The 17,747-nt window shown below is 43.4% G+C and overlaps 3 protein-coding genes and 1 non-coding gene across 4 annotated transcripts in view; 2 read left to right on the plus strand and 2 right to left on the minus strand.

Moving 5' to 3' along the window:
* Positions 1-17,747, minus strand: part of LOC145486431 (transient receptor potential cation channel subfamily M member-like 2) — a 109,409-nt gene that overhangs the window by 57,424 nt on the left and 34,238 nt on the right. The gene's annotated exons all lie outside the window — the stretch shown is intronic.
* Positions 3,817-6,418, plus strand: LOC145486449 (uncharacterized). Its single transcript, XM_081465121.1, has 3 exons — positions 3,817-4,277; positions 4,532-4,847; positions 5,358-6,418. The coding sequence occupies exons 1-3, from the start codon at positions 4,136-4,138 to the stop codon at positions 5,617-5,619; spliced, it is 720 nt and encodes a 239-aa protein (XP_081321247.1). The 5' UTR covers positions 3,817-4,135; the 3' UTR covers positions 5,620-6,418.
* On the minus strand, positions 11,740-11,811 carry Trnah-gug (transfer RNA histidin (anticodon GUG)). Its single transcript has one exon. It is a non-coding gene; the product is annotated as a tRNA-His (tRNA).
* On the plus strand, positions 15,222-16,051 carry LOC145486442 (uncharacterized). The gene has a single exon (XM_081465115.1). It carries the CDS (start codon positions 15,224-15,226, stop codon positions 16,049-16,051), a length of 828 nt encoding a protein of 275 aa, XP_081321241.1. The 5' UTR covers positions 15,222-15,223.

Here is a 17,747-nt window from a genome sequence, read left to right on the forward strand (position 1 = left end):
GGTTTCCATAGCAACCATTTTGAGTAAAACTCTAGAAATTTAATTTCTCTTCTTGAGTGCAACAGCACACAATTGATCTTTCTTCACCATATTTAAACAAACTTTTTGGTCCATTTGAGGGTACCATACCACCTTAAATACCCGTACAGTTCTAACAGTGCCTGGCTGACCGATTATAGCGACAGATTTTATCCTCGTAGCTGCAGTAGCAGCAGCAAAACATCATGTGCAGCTGAAAACACAGACTCTGGTTTTAAGATCTTCTAGAAGTTGTCATAACTGAAGTTTTGAAGAGCTGAAGAACCAAAATCCTCAACCAAAGATTCAAGCAGAAACTGTAGAGTGGACTAGAGTTGTAAGGGTTTCTTTGTGCTATTATTAACGGAATAAAAGGCTTAAGTTAAACATCGGGAAAAATGCATTTAAATTGTTGTCAAGGGTTTGCTTTGTTTCCAATAAAAGAGTTGAGGTTGATGTTTCTTGTGGATCAATGCTTAACAGCTGCACCATGAAAGCATTTCGCTGAGAATGATTAAAACAAATCATATTTCAAAATTGTCTCTGAGTTAAATTTCTTTCTTCGGCCATTGTTAAGTGACTCTTTTCATCATAAAAAATGGAAATCATACGCGGATATTGGTCGAAAAAAACACAAGTCTTAAGTGAAACTCGAACCGTCCTATTTCCCTTGGATTTGACCCTACTTTTCAGTCATTTTAACTCAGTTAACTCGAACTCGGATAACTAGAATTCACCGCTAACTCGAACTAAATTTCGTTTCCCTTGATAAAAACTTACCCCGATAACTCGAATTCTGGTTCATGTAAATCAGCACGGATGCCATCCATTAGCTTTTCTTGTCCTGTAATCGGTAAAAGCTAACACTGGAGCAATTTGATTTTAATTAGTGCAACCGACCGTTCACATATTTGAAAGTCATTTCCCGATCTTATGAGTCATGCTGCCGAGATGCGGTGCCTTTAGCTGTCACTGTATACTGAAGTGTTGAAAAATCAGTAAACTATCAATTATTAACATGGTAAGTTGGATATTCAATCGACCCGGATAACTCGAACTGTTTTTCGTTTCCCTTTACAAGCGAAACGGGTTTCGTGGAAAATGACTGCGGCAAAATTCTGGATAAGACTCACTCAATAAACAATTATTTTAACCATAATACAAATCATGCCGTATTGTCAGCGTAAATGCTCATTTACTCCGAAAAAAAAACAACAAACGCGCGTTAAAAAAAAATTATGTTTTTTTTATTTTTCAGCATTCTTTTCTCAGGCAAGCTAAGCTACCACAAAATACTGTACTTCATGTAGGCTTAAAAATAAGTTTAAGAATAAGAAACTTAATTCCTGGAAACTTAATTTTAGAAAGTTCCGCTCCAGACTTTGGATCGCGACATTCCCCTACAGAGAGTCAAGAACGTAACTGAGAACCCATTCGTTCTGTAATGGTTATATATGCGTTTTTCCTTGTACTTCGACAGAAAAAAACGGGAGACAATTATCGGTATAATTAAGGGGATTTAGTCGTCATTGTCATTAGTTGCTGTTTTAAAAAAGTTCAGGATCGGCCGACTCCGAGATGAGGGCTGGGTTGTGAGACGAAATGCGAGTATCGTATTTACTCTAAAAAGCGCCGTGGTACTTATAAAAAATTGAAATATTTCGACTTGTTGATGCGGCGTCTATCCCGGGGTATCCAATCGATGAAATTGATAATCGATGACAATCGATATTAATCAATATCAATCGATATCAGTTAATTGATAATCGATGACCAATCGATGGCGAAGATTCGTGTGGTTATCGATTGGTATCGATTTTCAATAACAATCGATAGATAAACCGATATCGATTGGTATCGATTGGTTGCAGATCGAAGGAATCGGCGCATAAATATCCCATCTTTGTACGCAGTAATTGTAAACACATTTCAGTTTAATCCTTTGAATGTTAACAGGAGAACAAGACTCTCTTCTTTCTTCAACGCCCCGTCCACAGTATCCGTCTTCTTTTGACAACTCAAAAGTTTGCTCCCGTTCTTGCTTGGTTAATAACTTTATAAACGCGTGTCCGCGTTCTCCCCTCTTCTTGTCAGCAGTAAACACTTCACGGACGTTCACCTCAAAACGACAAAGATGATAGTCTTTGGCGACGCACCTTATATTCAGTAAAGCCTCTTCCCGGACTTCTTGCGTAGACATGTATAATGAGACGGAAAGGCGATGACGGGCAAGTGGGTAATTCGAGTACACGTGCAATGGGGTATATTCTTTACGTTGAGAAGACTGGGTCGGAATTATTTTAACAATTTCGTCCCCTGGGCTTACTAAAAATGGCGGATGATCGGACAGGTTCGAGGTTGCTGTGCCAATCGATAGTAATCGATGAACGGTTTTTGTGTGGTTATCGATTGGTCATTGATTGGCCGATACCAATCGATACCAATTAACTAATTTTATCAATTGATATCGATTGATCGATTGGGTTTTCGATCACCGATTTCCATCGATTGCATATCCCGGGGTCTATTTGAGTGTGGCGCTAGTAAGCGGGTACGGCTTCGTAAAGGATATTTGCTTTAGCTGGGAGCCTGGGCTGGACAGTTCTACATGATCCTTTCCAGAGTGGGCTGTGATAAATCCAGGTTTGTTACACTGGTGCTGGTAGGCTATGGGACAAGGAGTGCGGGCACTGGGGATCCCTTTGGTTGATCGGTGTGGGTTGGGCCCTGAGAGTCCTTGGACCTGGGAAAAATTAACGGGCATGCATTCGTGAAATGATCAAAACTGCTACAGGACTTACAACAGATGGACTTTGGTAGGCCTGTGAACGTGTCTAAATAAAGCTGGAAATCTCGTTTCCCCCAATTCGTCCACACTCCTCCTCAAACTCTTTAATGGAGGTCGCTTCGTTTTATAGCAGCTACAGGCTTCCCTCGCTTCCCGCCATCCTCTCAAACAGCCAGATAGCATCCATCACGAATGGTGAGTACGTGGACATTGCTGTCCTCTTTCCTTTTCCTCGTTACTACGCGCCTGATCTGAAAACGGAAACAAGGCTTTGGCAGCCTGGGAATTACAGCATTGCAAGATAACACTCTCGCTAGAGGATCGTGCATTGCGGATTCGCCAACTTGGCGTCGACATCAGAGACCATCATCGCCGAGAGCTGGTCTGGAGCAGTGGTGACAACGGCTGGAGAGTCGCTTTCTTGGGGACGAGCAAGTCGCAACGCGGACCAGTTTGGCTAGGTTACCTGTACGATAACAGGACACAGAGAGTTTCTGTTGCAATGCCCGGATAGTTTACGGTAAAGGTGCTGGAAGATGATTGTGGTGGGGCAGTCCCACTGCGAGTTGTCCGAGGTTTAAGGTCATTCCACTGAAATAGAACCTGCACTAAGACTTTTGTGAAACTTTGCCTATTGATTGTTTATATTATAGGAACTTAAATTTTGAAATAAAAATGAGGGATCCCCATGTTCGTTTAGGAGCAACAGCACCTTGTTTATACCCATGTAAATTCTTATAATAGCATCATGATTGTGGTCACGATTGCTTGCTAAATTCACGTTTCCGACGATTGCTTTTTGTTCTACACTGAGAATTGGTCCATATTTAATTTACACCGAGAAATTTATTACTCAATTCAAAAAAACAGAAAAAAAATGATAGGTCACCATACTCGTTTGCGAGAAAATGACGATTTACCTCTACGGCGAAGTCCAGCTGTAAAGCGTCGTAAGTGACCAAAGCAGAGAACAACTTAGTTTGACGAGTAACAACTGAGACAGGGTAAGTAACGACGGGATTTTACTAAGCTTGGATTGACAGAGAGTTGAGGAAGGGCAAGGCATGCCACGATCACATGCAAGCATGAGTGGAAAACCACTGGGAGCCTTGTCATATGAGTTTTCAATCAGAAATAAATATTTACTGTAGTTAGACGTTGACCCCGATCTATTGCACGCTATAGTCATGAGTTAGCAGGAGTAGCTACGAGTCAATAATGTTTTTGAAGTGGAGCAGAAAACCTATTAAGTAGTAAAGTCAGGCGGGATTCAATACTCAACGTTCAGAGACGCCATACGAGAAAAGAGCCATTACCAAGTCGTTCAAAATGAAGATCGTTATCGTGGCCGCTTTCATAGCGATCTATTTGGCGGTTGGCGTGCATTCAGCGCCCATTGCTTACAGCGTTTCCAATGATAAACTGACCTTGAACATTCCTATAGAAGACCTTTTGGACGGTTTGTCTAAGGGTAGGAAAAACTGATAGATAATGATATTCTCAATAATCATGTTTATATCGCTTTAACATTGATAGGCAAGAGTACAATGTCTCCCTCAACTGTTAGAAACTTGTTCATTTCGTGAAAGCCAACTATCAAGAGATGAAAATAAAGAAATCCAGTGCGATTTCAAGTCAGTATTTTCATCTTCGTTGCACCCCCAGCCTTTACTGAAAACGCTGCCCGTGAAATAACTGAACATGATTCTGTTTTCAGTCTCGAAGGTCACAGATATCCCATCATTAACAGTGGAGACACTATCGCTCTGCGGTGGGCCTACACTTCTGGCGGCTACTCGAAGTATTGGATGTACTGTACGTCATCTTACTGCTACTCGTCAACCTGTCCAGGCACTATCATGACCTCCTCAAAATGGACCTCCTGCTCAGAGCAAATGATGTTTACCATCACTGCCAAGGGAAAGACGGACGGAGAGCCAATCAACAGTGGCGATACAGTGTCACTCAGTTCCAACCAATATGGTAGCAGTTACCGACTGTATTGCAACGCCTCTTCCAACGCTCATTGTAGACTAGAATCGTAAGTACATAACCCACTAGTGATCAACAAGAAAGACCATAGCAAAAAACGGCAGTAGAAGTTCGCTAGTAATTTCAGATTGAAACCTTTAATGCTTTGTCTCTCGATCATGACTTTTTTTTACTATTTTGTTGTGACACGGTATAATTGCTTGTGGAGATCAGTTTTCAGAGAGCGCACAATATTTCAGGAGTGATTACTATTATTATACGAAACAGAGCTGTAGCTGAAAACTAAGCGATGAATCACTCCTGAAGTCTGGAACTACCTTATTTCATTAGAATAATACTTACGTGGCATACAAATAAACGGTAGGGCTTTTCAGGAAAAAAATAGTTTTTTGTTTTTAAAAAAGAGACAACATTTACAATGATTGTTAACAATACGTTAGAAAGGATAAAAATAGTAACAAACAATTACTAAGGGCTAAGGCTACATCGTTTATTTATATGTAGGAAATAAAATTATTTAAAATGTACTGGTATAGATTTTAGATCGGTTTGTTTGTAGAGTCACCAGTTCAATGACAGGAGACAACTGGCTGACCTATTCGTACGTTATTTTCGAGATCTACTCCAAGAACGCTGATGATGGGAGCCCTGTGCAATATGGTGACGTGGTGGGCCTCAAATACCCGTACAGTTCTAACAGTGCCTGGCTGACTCATTATGGTGCCAGATTTTATCCTCGCAGCTGCAGTAGCAGCAGCAAAACATCATTTGCTGCTGAAAACACTCACACCGGTTTTAAGGTCTTCAAGAAGTTGTCATAACTGAAGTTTTGAAGAGCTGAAGAACCAAAATCCTCAACCAAAGATTCAAGCAGAAACTGTAGAGTGGACTAGAGTTGTAAGGGTTTCTTTGTGCTATTATTAACGGAATAAAAGGCTTAAGTTAGACATCGGGAAAAATGCATTTAAATTGTTGTCAAGGGTTTGCTTTGTTTCCAATACAAGAGTTGAGGTCGATGTTTCTTGTGGATCAATGCTTAACAGCTGCACCATGAAAGCATTTCGCTGAGAATGATTAATACAAATCATATTTCAAAATTGTCTCTGAGTTAAATTTCTTTCTTCGGCCATTGTTAAGTGACTCTTTTCATCATAAAAAATGGAAATCATACGCGGATATTGGTCGAAAAAAACACAAGTCTTAAGTGAAACTCGAACTCTCCTGGTAACTCGAACCGTCCTATTTCCCTTGGATTTGACCCTACTTTTCAGTCATTTTAACTCGGTTAACTCGAACTCGGATAACTAGAATTCACCGCTAACTCGAACTAAATTTCGTTTCCCTTGATAAAAATGTACCCCGATAACTCGAATTCTGGTTCATGTAAATCAGCACGGATGTCATCCATTAGCTTTTCTTGTCCTGTAATCGGTAAAAGCTAACACTGGAGCAATTTGATTTTAATTAGTGCAACCGACCGTTCACATATTTGAAAGTCATTTCCCGATCTTATGAGTCATACTGGATGCGGTGCCTTTAGCTGTCACTGTATACTGAAGTGTTGAAAAATCAGTAAACTATCAATTATTAACATGGCAAGTTGGATATTCAATCGACCCAGATAACTCGAACTGTTTTTCGTTTCCCTTTACAAGCGAAACGGGTTTCGTGGAAAATAACTGCGGCAAAATTCTGGATAAGACTCACTCAATAAACAATTATTTTAACCATAATACAAATCATGTCGTATTGTCAGCGTAAATGCTCATTTACTCCGGAAAAAAAAAAGAAAAAGTCGCCAAGTCTCGCATTTACCATTCGCCACCCCTTAGTTACAATTGATGTTTCATCATATACTAATATCCCACATAATGAAGGTATTAAATGGCTTGTGAGCATTTTTCACGTACTTCCTCTCATAATACCATTCCTACTGGCACACTCTGTGACCTCATTCGCACGATTTTCACCATCAATAATTTCTCCTATGATGATGATAACCACTATCTTCATTTCACATCCATGGCACCGCCATGGGTACTAAAATGGCCCCCTCTTATGCTAACCTTTTCGTGGGTTATTTCGAAGCCAACGCTTTGGAAAATGCCCCATTTCAACTCCACACTTGGCTATCATATATCGATGATATATTTATGATCTGGTTCGAAGGTCTGGATAACCTAAAAATTTTCACGACCTCTAAATTCGAGTGTTCAAATCACCTTTTGAAAGCTTCATGTCAAAAAGAATTTTGTTTTTCGCCGGCAAATTTAATTTGTTTTTCAGTCCAGACCCAAAGCGTTAAAAAATTTGTCTGCGTTTTGTCATAATCAAATATGGTGAAAAGTTATAATTGAACTTTTACAAACTACTGAAGATAAAAAAATGTGGAATGATCGTACAAAAAATTACTCTCGGAGAAAAAAATATTTCAAAATAAAAAATTCTTATACACGTTTTTGTTGTTTATATGTTAAAGTAGCAACTATTCAGGCAAATTTTAGGGCAAACGAGCAAAATCCCGTTGACTTGTAGCTTTCAAATGGTGATTCGGAAGCTCACAGTTAGAGACAAAGAAAATTTGACAATTCGTATACTTTGAAATTCTTTGTATAGTTTGATAGCCATGCAGCCATATAAGCTTTAATTTGACACAGGGTTTAGGCATCTATATAGTTCTTAGAAACCGGACGCGCTACATCGCTTGGACGCGCGAGACACCTTTAACCTTAAGCCGTACGTTAAGCTCATGTCTGTTGACGGTATGTTTGTCTCTGTTTTTGAAAAATGCCATGACTTTAATCAACTGAAACGTTTTTTCGACGAGTACTTCTTCGTCAAACGATCATACAATATTCTGACCGGCGAATATGAAAACAAAACGAAACGACGTAGATCAATATTTTTTTGGGCTACGCGAGTTTTCACTGTCTGGCAGGCTTATTAGCCGTGCCTTATCTCAGTATATTTGATCATTCTGGAATGCGAGTACCGTATTTTCCTCGGAAGAGCACCACGGTGATTATCAAATTTTTCGCTTATTTCTATGGGTAATTTTTCCTTTTCTTTGTTTCGTTTAAAAACAGTAACAAGAGAATACGAAGTCTAACCCGGGGTCTTAAGGGTCTTAGAACGTTGTAACAACTTCGCGGTCCATTGCTGTTCAAAAGGTTCACATACTTACTTTAACTCTTCGAGGATGCCGCAGTTCAGGTACGGCGCTTATTGAAGAGCGGCGCTTATACGGCGCTCTTTCGAAAAATTACGGTACGTATCTACTAAATTGTAAACGCCGTCTACATTAGTATTTATTTGACGTGATGGTCCGATAGAAGGTAGCCTCTTCCAGGCGTTCAGTTAGTTGGGGCGCAGTGTGAAAAAGGCGATAGAAGGCTAAAAATTCTTAAACGATTTGATTGTTATTCGGTTGAGTGATTCGTTGGTTGATTCAGTTGATTTCGAATTTCAAAATTTGCACAAGAAACTAGAAATGGTCTCCTGTAGGGTTTGTTTGTATTAAAGATAAATTACAAAAGGAACCTGTTTTGTCATATTTGTACTGTTTGTGTAAGTGGGTCTTTTGTTTAAGGTTACAGTATACCTTCAGGGGTGTCTCGCGCGCAAGCGATGTAGCGCGTGCAGTTTAAGCTGTAGATAACTAAACCCCTATATCAAATTAAAGCTTATGGAGCTGGCTATCAAACTATACCAACAATTTTGAAAGAAAATGAATTGTCGAATTTTTCACGACCACTAAATGCGAGCGCCCGAATCACCTTTCGAAAGCTACAAGTCAAAGCGAATTTCGTTTTTCGCCAATTTAATTTTTTCCTCGGTTTCAGGGCCCAAAGCGCTTAAAAAACGTGTCTGCGTTTTGGCATATTCGATTGCAGTAAAAAGTTACAGAACATTTTCGAAATAGGATTAAAAAAATGTGGAGTGATCGTACAAAAATCGCTCTCGAAGAAAAAGTATTTCGAAATTAACAATTCCCAGACACACTTTTGTAGTTTATATGTTAAACTAGCCACTGTCCAAATTTAAGAGCAATTGAACAAATTTCCTTTGAGTTAAAACTCTTTAAAGTGTCTGCTTCAAGTGAAAAAATTTATTCGAGAAAACAGCGCTAAGAAAAATTTTCTGCTTTGCGAACAAACTCCGCCCACAAACGCCTTCAACTGGGTTCTCAGGTAACTAAGCCAATCAGTGCAGGGAAAGTTTACTACCGTTAACCTCCTGGTGAAATTTACGCGCGAATCTCTAAAAAACTCTTGTGTTTCGCAATGCGCTCAAGGAACCGAAGGCAGAGAGATAATTTTTCTGTAGCTCGGTATTTCTTGAAGCTGGTCTGGCAAAATAGGGAAGACTAAAAAGGATACGAACGCTAGAGTGGCTGAGCGAAGGAAACAAACAAAAGACAGCGCGGAGAGCTACTGTGTGTGAGCAACTGTGCATGGATAATATTTCAAATGGTCTCAATGAGTCCGACGATTCGTCGATATCGGACTCATCAGAAGAGTTTCTGTCAGCATCCCTGTTATTGCTGTCAAGTTCCGAAATTTTTACAGAACCTTTCTTTTCTCTCACCACGAATATTTGCCCGCCTTATACGATAACTATAGCTTCATCCGCGTGGCGAACTTTCGCTTCTTCACTCATTGATGTATTTTCATTCGTTCTTCGCTGTTTTCGCTTTTTCGAACCGGTCCATGGTTTAAACGTGGTCTATGTTTACTTATAACTTAATAGAGACACGCCTAATATCAAAAATGCTGGGTAGTCAGAACAACAATGCTGATCAACTGAGTAGTCAATTCGTGACATCCATATAGGTAATTCCCGCGAAAATCGTCTCGGTTGATTGCATACGCGCCATAGGGCTGTCAATCAAGAGGTAAACTTTTACTTCCGGTGAAAACGTAAAACCGCCATTTCTCCGCCAATATTTAGCCTTTTTCAAAAATTTTTTTCAGAAATTAGAGATTATTCTTCGACCTCTATTTTGACCCAAAAATCCAAATTTGAAGAAAATTGCCGACCCGAAGGTATACTGTAACCTTAAATCACGCTTCTAATGCACATCTGTTTTAATATTTTTCGCAAAACGTAGGAAAATGGTAGAGAAAGAAATCTATCAAAGAAAAAACAGGACACACCGAACGTCCACGATCGGTAAATTCACGCAAAGCTGTAGCAGTGGCCACTACGGCACCATTGTGGTTCATTTCCTTCCGTTAGCGCGTCCGCGCTAGAAGAGTAACGTGGCGGCTTGAAATTTGCAATGAGGCACTATTGTCTCAAATTTAGGTTTCTAAAGATGTTTAATCCGCAGTCGAAAACCTTTGTAAGTATAGGAATAATCTTTAGAACACCGTAATAAACACGTTATCGGTCTCTTCCAACACGTTTCACTTCAGAGTGTTATTAAACACTGATTTTGTAAACCAACATTACTGTTCAGTGTGAGGTCGGCCGGAGAGAGAGCCGTACGAGAAAAGTGTCATTATCAAAAGTACGAGTTCAAAATGAAGTATATTATCGTGGCCGTTTTCATTGCAATCTTCTTAACGGTTAGCGTGCATTCAGCGTCCGTTACGTACAGCATTTCCAACGAAACGCTGACTGTCGATGGCACAGCTGACGTGATATTGAACATTTCCTTAGAGGGTGTGTGGGACAGTTTGTCTCAAGGTAAGAAACACTGACCATCATTTTTGTCGAGAAAGCTCTGATTAGCTAGAGGTATATTCGCTCATAGTCGAGTACAATGTCTTACTCAATGTTACAAACTTACTAATTGCGGAAACGGGGTACCGCCGAAGAAATAAAAATAAGAAATCTAGTCTACTTGTAAGTTGATTACGCAATCTTCGTTGCATTTTGTCTTCTACTGAAAACTCTGAGTAGTGAAGGACGCTGATAGGGGCCGTAACCAATCAGCGTGCAGGGATTGTACCACGTGACCAGTTTTTTCCCATACATTCTCTTAAATTTGAAAATCCAAGATGGCCCCTTGGTGAGCAGAAAATGGCGCCCGTGACGTCACAGTTCGCGCATGAGCAGATAGGGCAACATGAAATCGAGGTTGATCAAAATGGAACCAATGAGAGGGTTTGTATAGGGTATAAAAAGGTTTTTGAGTTGGTGGAGTTGGCATTGTTTGTGGATCGGTGACAAGAAGATGTCTTCGGAGGAGAGCAAGACGAAGGTGGAGGTGATTAGTATTCCTGCAGGAGCGTTGCCAAAGGACATTCCGAGAGAGGAGTTTGCGGAGAGGGTGTTGGAGGCCGTGAAGGATAGTCTTCTTGGAAAGATTATGAAAAGCTCCGTTAGGGACAGTACGGATAACCTCCTGAAGAAAGAGATGACGAAGCTGGCGGATGAGGTGATCAAGTTCAGACAGGCCATGTCAAGGAAGATGTTGGAGGACGAGTCTCTGGATAAAAAGGAACCTGTGTGTTTGGAGAGGTTGCCAGCGAGTTTTGAGGCCGGATGGAAAGAGTGGAAGAGCGGTTGGGGCAACAGAGAAGAGTTGGCGTACGCGGCATTTATCGAAACGATGACGTCACCACAAGAATCGGAGTGAAAAAATTTTTTATTCATGCTTGTAACAAAAAACCTAATAAAGATCCTTTAACGAGAGAATGTACATGGTTTGTTGCGTGATATTTTTCATCGTCTCTAGGGCTTGCACGTCATCGGTTCCCAGGTGCACGAGGGATAGCATCATGGTTTGTGGGGTGAGAAATTCTCCGTGAAAGCCTGAGGAGGATTCGAACACGCGTCCGAAGGGCCAGACCTTGGAGAGGTCTCTTCGCATGTACCAGGGGTAGGGAAAGTGTTGGGTGAGGAAGAGGAGCATGACATCTTCGTCGGGGTGGGGTTCGTCCAAACGGATTTTACAGGCCAGGAGTCTCTAAAAAAGAAAAAAGAATTTTTAATGCCCCGACCAGGAATCGAACCTGGGTCTTTGAGGCCACAACTCAACGTCTTGACCATTAGACCATCGAAGCGCTTACCTCTTTAGGACTTGGTTTTGGGGTTGTCATCGGGAGGCAGTCCGAAATTCACGGCTTTGCAATGAGGGCAGAGTCTTTGGGAGGGTTTCAGCCACCAGGTGTGGAGGGCTTTACAGCTTCCGTGAAAGAATTGGTCGCAACAGGGTGTCAGGAAGTAGTCGCTGATACTGTGATTAGGAGTGTATCCTTCCTTACACCATATACATTCGGGTTTGGGAAATCGAGACATGGAGTCTGAAAAGTAGAGCAAAAACAACTTTTTTATTGGGCACACCACTACTTAATTGACAGTGTGGGACGTGTGCACGGTCCTATTGACCGGCGCCCTCTTTTTCTTCGGGATAACAATCAATAAACGATTTGACGTGATTGACACGTGACAGGGCCTGGTTGTAACCGTTTCCAAGGAAGACGGGTTCGTAACAGTCGGTTTCCAGATTGTGGTACATGCCATAGATGACCCCGCAACAGGTGGCGTAGACGCACCCTAGTCCCCATTCTTTTCTCAGAGGTCCCGTGATCGCGCGTACGAATTTGGTGTGGGTCCCATTCCTACTCAATTCTAGGATGGGTTGGCGGCAGCAGGGTCTCAACTGTTTGCATACGTGACAGTGGAGTTCGGGTTCCATGTCTAAAATTGAAGTAATTGTTGGTAAGTGTTGCGGACCCAGTCTACATGAATCACCAAATCATTGGTATCGTCCTCGTCAAGGACGCCCAACCTCTCTTCCAGCCCCAGGAGATCTAGTTGGTCCAGGGCTACCTCGATAAAACCTGAAAGTTGTTCTAGGTCCCTGTACAAAGGGGTCTCTTCTTCTTCGTCGTTCATCCACTCTCTCACCCGCTTTTCCCAGGTAGTCAACTCTACGTTACACCGCTCTAACACTTCCATGCTATACTCACTTGGTACTTTGAGAAGCCACAGCAACGAGAGTATCCACAGTCTTCTGTAATGGGCGCTCATACAAGTTGAAAAAAACTCAGAGTGAAAGTGAACGGTCCGACTCGTTTGTTTTATACGCACGGTATAATGGTGTCCAGTCTCTGACCGTGAGTGGGTGTGGTAGGGGGATACCCCCTATCCCCTGGGTCGGGGGTAACACGTGACTTGGTCTTGAGCTGTGATTGGCTGGACGGATCTGCATAAAGCGAATCCGCGTCGCCCCCGATCTTCACTCTGAGTTTTAAACTTGTATTGAGCGTCATTATGGCCTTGAGGGAGAGATACTTGCAGAATGATTTCAGACCGAGAAAGCCCGATGTCACCTATGAAGAAGCCATTGACCGAATGGACGAGGCCTGGACCCGATTCTATGAGTCCATGAACTTTCCCATCCGGGATTTGTTGGCGGGGCGACGTTGGCTTGTGGGCATCAGGGATTCGAGTCAGCTCGAGGTAATGCTCCACCAGATCTTATTTTTCATGGATGAGCAGAGGGAGAACTGGACGCGGAGTTTGTTCCAGTACCGTAGCATTGAGAAGTGTTTCGGCAGGACCTTGTTTAATGCGATCTATGCCATACGCAAGAACATTGTATGGGACGTGAAAGTGAAGCCTCCCGTGGACCGTATTACGTTTCACCGAATGATGTTATGTTACGGTTTTGAACCATTTCAGTCCACGTGGACTAAGAGACAAAAGAAGACAGCGAGACGCTATGTCAATGTGATTAACTTTTATTACAGCGTTTTTAACAAATGTAACCAAGTAACGATGCGATCGATGATCGATGCGGAAGACAAACTACCCAACATGTAAAAAAAGAAATGTGAATTAAAAATCAGAGTGTGTTTTTTAAAAAAAAACTGTGTCTGTCTTTTCTTAGTTTGGGTCCTGTCCATTGATCAGTTTGGCTTCGGCGAGTCCTCGCGGGTATTCGTCGATCCATTGGAAGAACTGGCAGGTGCGCTTGGGACACTTGAGATAGAGCCTGTCTGGGTTGGACTGGGAGTGGGAGGTGGCTAAGACCAGGGACTTGTTGCATAGACATCGGAAACGAGCCGGGTCGATGTTTCTGTAGCAGGGGTGGGTCTGTTCTTCCACGCGTCTCAGGTAAGTGTTCACCTCTTTGACGCCACAGGTCACATAACACTTGGTGTAGAATCTGGAAGAGGGACATCGGTAATACTCCCACCAGGTACCACCGTCTGGGGTTTTCACTCTTCCATATTCCATGGGTACCATGCAACGCGGGCAGGTGGGATCTTGGGGTTTCAGTTGGTTCAGGAACTGATCGGGGTCGAATTCCTCCAACACTTGTACTTCGGTGGATTCTCCTCGGTCGTCCACTTCAGGGGGTACTTCTACGAGGTCGTCTTTCTTGAATTTGCCGAGTCCCAGGGGTTCCAGTACTTGCAGGACTTGCATGGTTCGAGGAGGTGAGTCTCTTATCACGGTCATGCATCCGCCTTGAATGGCAGGTAGCTTTGAGTCTGTGAAGATAGAGGTTGAGTTAGTATCCCAACAAGGTGTTTTCCCGTCGCATGGTTTCTAGGATGTGGGTGGTTTTTCGCACGTTTTTGGGGGTCAGTCTTTGCCTTCGCTTGTCATGGTTACTTTTCATTTGGCTTTTGACTTCTTGGCGTTGGATCGAAAAGACGCTCCACGGTTGCGAGAAGCCTTTGAGAGGGACGGTGGTCCAACTGACGGAGTCCGGGGTGATCTCTTTGAAGAGGACGCGTTCGTTGAAACGGAGTCTGGTACGAGGTTTTTCGAATAACCATCTATCTAAGGTGGATTGTAGTTTACCTTCTCCTCCTTCCACTCTGTTGGGTTGGAGTAGTTTCGGTTTCTTACGCGCCTCCTTCTTTTTGGACGATTTTTTCTTTTTCCTGTCGGGTTCGACGTGTGAATCCATGACGACTACTGTTGAAAAGTGACTCGTGATGGAATGCGTGGTTCGACTTTATGGTCGTTTTTGACGACCAATCGGCGACGTGTGGTGTGATGGGATCATGTGACGGTCTTCGTTCCGATTGGTGGGATTTGAAAAAGGGCGCGTGATCCGGGAAAGTACGGAGTGAAAAGTGGATCCGCGGCGCGGGTATAAAAGGAGCCCCGTTGGACGCGGTGAATCATTCTCGACTTGCTCTTGACGCGGTGATGACCTATAGGATTTTGAATGAGAGAGCCGTGCAGGAGATCCTTGAAGATCTGAGACAGCAGTTGAATCGAGTTTCTGACGTTTTGGATACAATCGAAAAAGATGGCGAAAGACCGTTACATGGGAAGATAATTGACTTGGAGTTACGTCTTGTCTCCCCTTTGTACTATAGGCTTCAGAGGCACTTGATTGACTGGTGCGACCGTAGTTGCTATCCTCATTTGTCGGGCTTGGAGATCACGAAGCGAGCGGATCGAGAAGGAAAGAAGTTTAACGAGTTTGTCTGAGGGTGGGGTTTCAAGATGACTTACTATAGCAACTCGAACCAGATTCGGGACCTCGTGGAGCGGATCGTGGGTCAGAAGGTACACACTTTAGGAGATCTCGATGCCATTCCGGATGCCAAAGTGGACATGTACATTTTTGACAATCTCTTCGAACCGTTAGGTCAAATACCCGATAGTCTGTGGTCTTTCGAGCTCTTGATGAGACGTCGTCCTGACTGGGGTGGTACGATTTTGGAGATGATGAAGAGGAACGAACATGTTTACCTTTTCTGCGGTGAGTGGTGTCGCGTGATGTACAGAAGTGGTAGCGGTCAATTCAAATTCATTCATTGTCGGGATCCCTCCCTGGACGCCGAGCGTGCCTGTTTGATCGCCACGGATCACCTCACGTACATGATGAGCGATACCATCCGTGACCTGTTTGAACCCTTGCGGTTCGCTCGTGACCTATCGCGACGGGTGTTGGAGTCCGACAAGAGTCCCAAGGTGGAGGAGATACTGACGTTCAACAGGTGCGCTCACAAGGAAACGTGTCTGAAGTTGGAAGAGTTGATCTACGATATCATGCGTCAGCGTGATATGTGGAAGGATCGGTTTTTCTTCCGTGCCCTTGAAGCGGATGAGGATGACCTGTGTGGTGAGTGTCGAGAGAGTATGCGTCAAGCATTCTATGTGAAGGGGGACGAGGAGGAGACCCTGAAGTGGAGACCCGGTAAAGTGGGTTGTGATTGGAGAAATTGTAAATATTATGCCATGGATACCTATGAGGAAGACTGTGATAATGAGTACGGTCAAGATTGTAAGAACACTGAATATGTTCAATACTTTTCAGATTCAGACTAAGTCTTTTTGCCTTCTTTTTCGTTTTTAGCCAATCAGAGTTGTTTTTTCGTAAGAACCAATCAGGCACGACGTTTTTTGTACATATAAAAAAGTGGAAATAAAAAATTGGGTTCAAATCATTATGTCTCATGCCTTGAGTTGGTTGATCTCGAGAGTGTGTGCGACCATGGCCGATCGATGGAGTTGGACGACCTTGTGTTCCAAGTGTGATAGAGTCTACGAGCGATACGGTAAGGGTGAACCCATCCCGTACGACTTCAGTGATTCGCCCTTGGAGGTGTTTGACTATACCGACGTCGAACCCAACGTGATGCGTTTTGTGGTTTATATCTTGTGGTTGAAACGGCAACCCGATTCATTTAAGAAGTATCTCGAGGTACGGGAGCAACGTTTCGAGTTGTGGAGACAGTGCATTTACAAACTTTATCGACTATGAAGAAGAAAGGTCAAAAGAAGCAAAAGCCGCTTTCGACCGGGACGTTACTGGGACGGTATCGGGATCCTTCTAGACCCGGTAGTCTGGGCGGTCTGACGCGATTCGCCAAGGCCAATAAGATCTCGGTACGACGTGCTCGCGAGGTCCTGCAACGGGATTTGGGGTACACGTTGCACAAACCCAACGTCGTCGTTTTCCCAAGGTCCCGGTGGTGGTGTTCGGCATCGACGAGCAGTGGACGGCCGACCTGATCGAGGTGATCAATATCTCGAGGTACAATCGAGGGTATCGTTACCTCTTGACGGTGGTGGACGTGTTTTCCAAGCACGCCTGGGTCCAGCCCTTGAAGAGCAAGACGGATAAAGCAGTGACGGAAGCCATGGCTAAGATCTTGAAAGGAGGTAGAAAACCCATCAATCTCCAGACGGACGACGGGAAGGAATTCTACAACAAGACGTTTCAGGATTTGATGAAACGGAAAGGCATTCATCATTTTTCGACGCGCGGGGATACGAAATCCAGTGTGGTGGAACGATTCAATCGGACCCTGGAAGATCGTTTGTACCGATACTTCACCGTGAAGAATACGATGACGTTTGTGCCCGTGTTGCAAGATCTGGTCCGAGGGTACAATCGATCGTATCATCGCAGTATCAAGATGGCTCCCGATCAAGTGACTTTAGCCAATAGCGAGGACGTGTGGGAGACTCTTTACGGTAAAAAGAAAAAGGGAAAAACATCGAGACGCCCTTCACTGAAAGTCGGGGACCGTGTGAGACTGAACAAGAAGTTCCGTCAGTTCAAGAAAGGGTATTTACCCGGCTGGACCGAGGAGGTGTTTGTGATACGTCGGGTGCGTCCTGGGAGGGTCACTACGTACAAGGTGGAAGAATGGGACGGCACGGCGGTCGAGGGCACGTTTTACGCGCAGGATTTGCAAAAGGTGTCCGTGAAAGACGACGATCTGTTCCGCATCGACAAGATCGTCAAAAGGAAAGGGGATAAAGTCTTGGTGCGTTGGAAAGGTTGGCCAGTCAAGTACGACAGTTGGGTGGATAAAAAAGGCTTGTACGTGACCCAAAAGCCCAAGACGAAAAAATGAAAGACTTTTACGTGCATTTGTTGAGCAATGCCAGCACGAACGAGTTTCCGGACAACAAGGCCAACAGTTTCAAGAATCGTCTACCGTATCCGCTCCTGTTTGGCTCCGACAAGGAATGGAAAGTGGGCTTGGCGAGCGTGTCTTACCCGATCCCGCCT

The sequence above is a fragment of the Orbicella franksi genome, chromosome 5 (assembly GCF_964199315.1).
Source record: "Orbicella franksi chromosome 5, jaOrbFran1.1, whole genome shotgun sequence".
In the NCBI taxonomy this organism is placed as follows: Eukaryota; Metazoa; Cnidaria; class Anthozoa; order Scleractinia; family Merulinidae; genus Orbicella; species Orbicella franksi.

Bases quoted from the DNA above. Each gene is read 5' to 3' on its own strand.
- LOC145486449 (XM_081465121.1), top strand. From the start codon at position 4,136: ATGAAGATCGTTATCGTGGCCGCTTTCATAGCGATCTATTTGGCGGTT. The intron at 4,278-4,531 runs GTAGGAAAAACT...TCAGTCTCGAAG, and splicing joins TTTGGACGGTTTGTCTAAGG to GTCACAGATATCCCATCATT. The intron at 4,848-5,357 runs GTAAGTACATAA...GTTTGTTTGTAG, and splicing joins GCTCATTGTAGACTAGAATC to AGTCACCAGTTCAATGACAG.
- LOC145486442 (XM_081465115.1), top strand. From the start codon at position 15,224: ATGACTTACTATAGCAACTCGAACCAGATTCGGGACCTCGTGGAGCGG.